The sequence below is a fragment of the Buceros rhinoceros genome, unplaced genomic scaffold (genome assembly GCF_000710305.1).
Source record: "Buceros rhinoceros silvestris isolate BGI_N320 unplaced genomic scaffold, ASM71030v1 scaffold27901, whole genome shotgun sequence".
Lineage (NCBI taxonomy): Eukaryota > Metazoa > Chordata > Aves > Bucerotiformes > Bucerotidae > Buceros > Buceros rhinoceros.
The window spans coordinates 3079-4827 of NW_010396353.1; the positions used below are offsets into that span (position 1 = coordinate 3079).

Genomic DNA, 1749 nt, shown 5'->3' on the forward strand with positions numbered 1-1749 from the left:
CACTGGCGTGGTTCAGCGGGATCCGCTCCCCTTCTTTGGTTTCGTATGTCTGAAGAAGCTTCCCAGACAGCTGACACTGTATCAGAAGGCTCTTCCTCATATTTGCTACTCTGATCACCAGGCAAAGTTCTCCATTGTGTTTCGTAATAACAGCACAATGGCTGAATTTAATTGTCTCTGCTCTTTTTTTGGGTCTTGCAATTTTGGCCAGAAAGGTACCTGTGATGAAGATTTCAATCAAGGTGGTGATAACCAGTTGGGCCACAAGTAAGAAAATGGCATGAGGACACTCCTCTGTAATGAAACGAAATCCATAGCCAATGGTTGTCTGTGACTCCAGGGAGAAGAGGAATGCCCCAGTCAGAGAGTCTACATTCTTCACGCACGGCTCACGCTTTGGGGTGAAATGGTTTATTTCTAAATCGCCATGAAGAAATGCAATGGCATAGTAAATAACTCCAAAGAGGAACCAGGTCATTACAAAAGTAGCAGCAAATAAGGTGAGTTTGTATCTCCACTTCATGTCTATAACTGTAGTCCACAGATCCTGAAGGTAGAGTAGGTAAATGCCATCAACTTTGTCTATCCGCACGTTGCTGTGGCCGCTTTTGGACATCACACGGGGTTTGTGTGCCTTGAGCATGGCAGCGTCGATGCCTCCATTAACCAGCGGGACGTGGGACATATTAATTTTTGTGGTTTCCATTCTCACTGCTTCAGTCCTAAGGAGAGAATAAAAGAAGACTGTTACTTAATGAAAACAAAGCACATAACTGATTCTGAAAAGCATTTGAAAATGTTGATGGAGAGAAGGCACAGACATAATCTAAACACAGCAGCAGTGAATAAAGCCAGTTGGAATACAAAGTTACCATCATACAATATTTGACATTACAAATAATTTACTATTCCTTTCTCCAGTAAAAAAAAAAAAAAAAAAAAGATCATTCTTTGATTCTGGTGACTGCCAAATGTGGAGTAGTTTTCTTTTACGATAGCCTGCAAAAGAAATTTGACAAAGCTGAAACTTTATGTTACTACTTTATTTCTGTAAAATGCATTAAAAATTTTTTTTCTTACGTTTCTCTAGAGAAGAGGTTCTTTTTGATTACCGAGCAGGTTTTCTTTAATGCCCTGAAGAGAGACATCTGATCAAAATTAAAGTCGAGATAATGCTTGGTTTAGAACGCAGATCCAGCACACCACCTCTGTCTCTTCCTGCGGCAGAGGCAAAATGAGCCAGACCAGCTTTCACTATGAACAATTAACTTCCACAAGTGATTTACTCAATCAGATCTGGCTCTTTGTTACAAACCTACAACTAACCTAGAGGGAAACAAAGCAGACCTGAACACATCAAAGCCAAGTTTTGGAAAGGAATATTTGCACCTAAACCCACTTCGAAGCTATTTGCACTGTGCAGCACTCTGATTTTAAGCTGTCTAAAGGAAAAAAAAAAAAAAGAGGCAATTCACAAAGTCAGCGATCTAGCCGTGGGCCCTGACCTGCACGAACCCAGCAATCATTGGACCACCCGACTCCTGAAGTTTGTTTACTGTGCATCAGTCCGGATGGAGAGTAAGTGTGCGGACACGCAGGACTGAACAAAGCCCACAGACTGAAGAAGAACGGTGCCTGTGCCAGTTGATGAGGCAAGTAACAAGACCTGGCTTGCAGGATCAGACAGCGATTACGTAGAGCGAGGACAGTGCATGTTATAGTCGTTTCCAACAACAAAACTTCCTGCTG

The 1749-nt window shown here is 42.1% G+C and overlaps 1 protein-coding gene across 1 annotated transcript in view; it reads right to left on the reverse strand.

Moving 5' to 3' along the window:
* The window catches only part of KCNJ15 (potassium inwardly-rectifying channel, subfamily J, member 15), a 1648-nt gene extending 500 nt beyond the window's left edge, over positions 1-1148 (reverse strand). Inside the window, exons 1-2 of the mRNA XM_010145892.1 lie at positions 1081-1148; positions 4-722 (exon numbers count right to left, since the gene is read on the reverse strand). Coding sequence (XP_010144194.1) covers positions 4-722; positions 1081-1148 — 787 coding nt within the window. The remainder of the gene's footprint in view (positions 1-3; positions 723-1080) is intronic.
* Between the last annotated feature and the right edge of the window lie 601 nt (positions 1149-1749).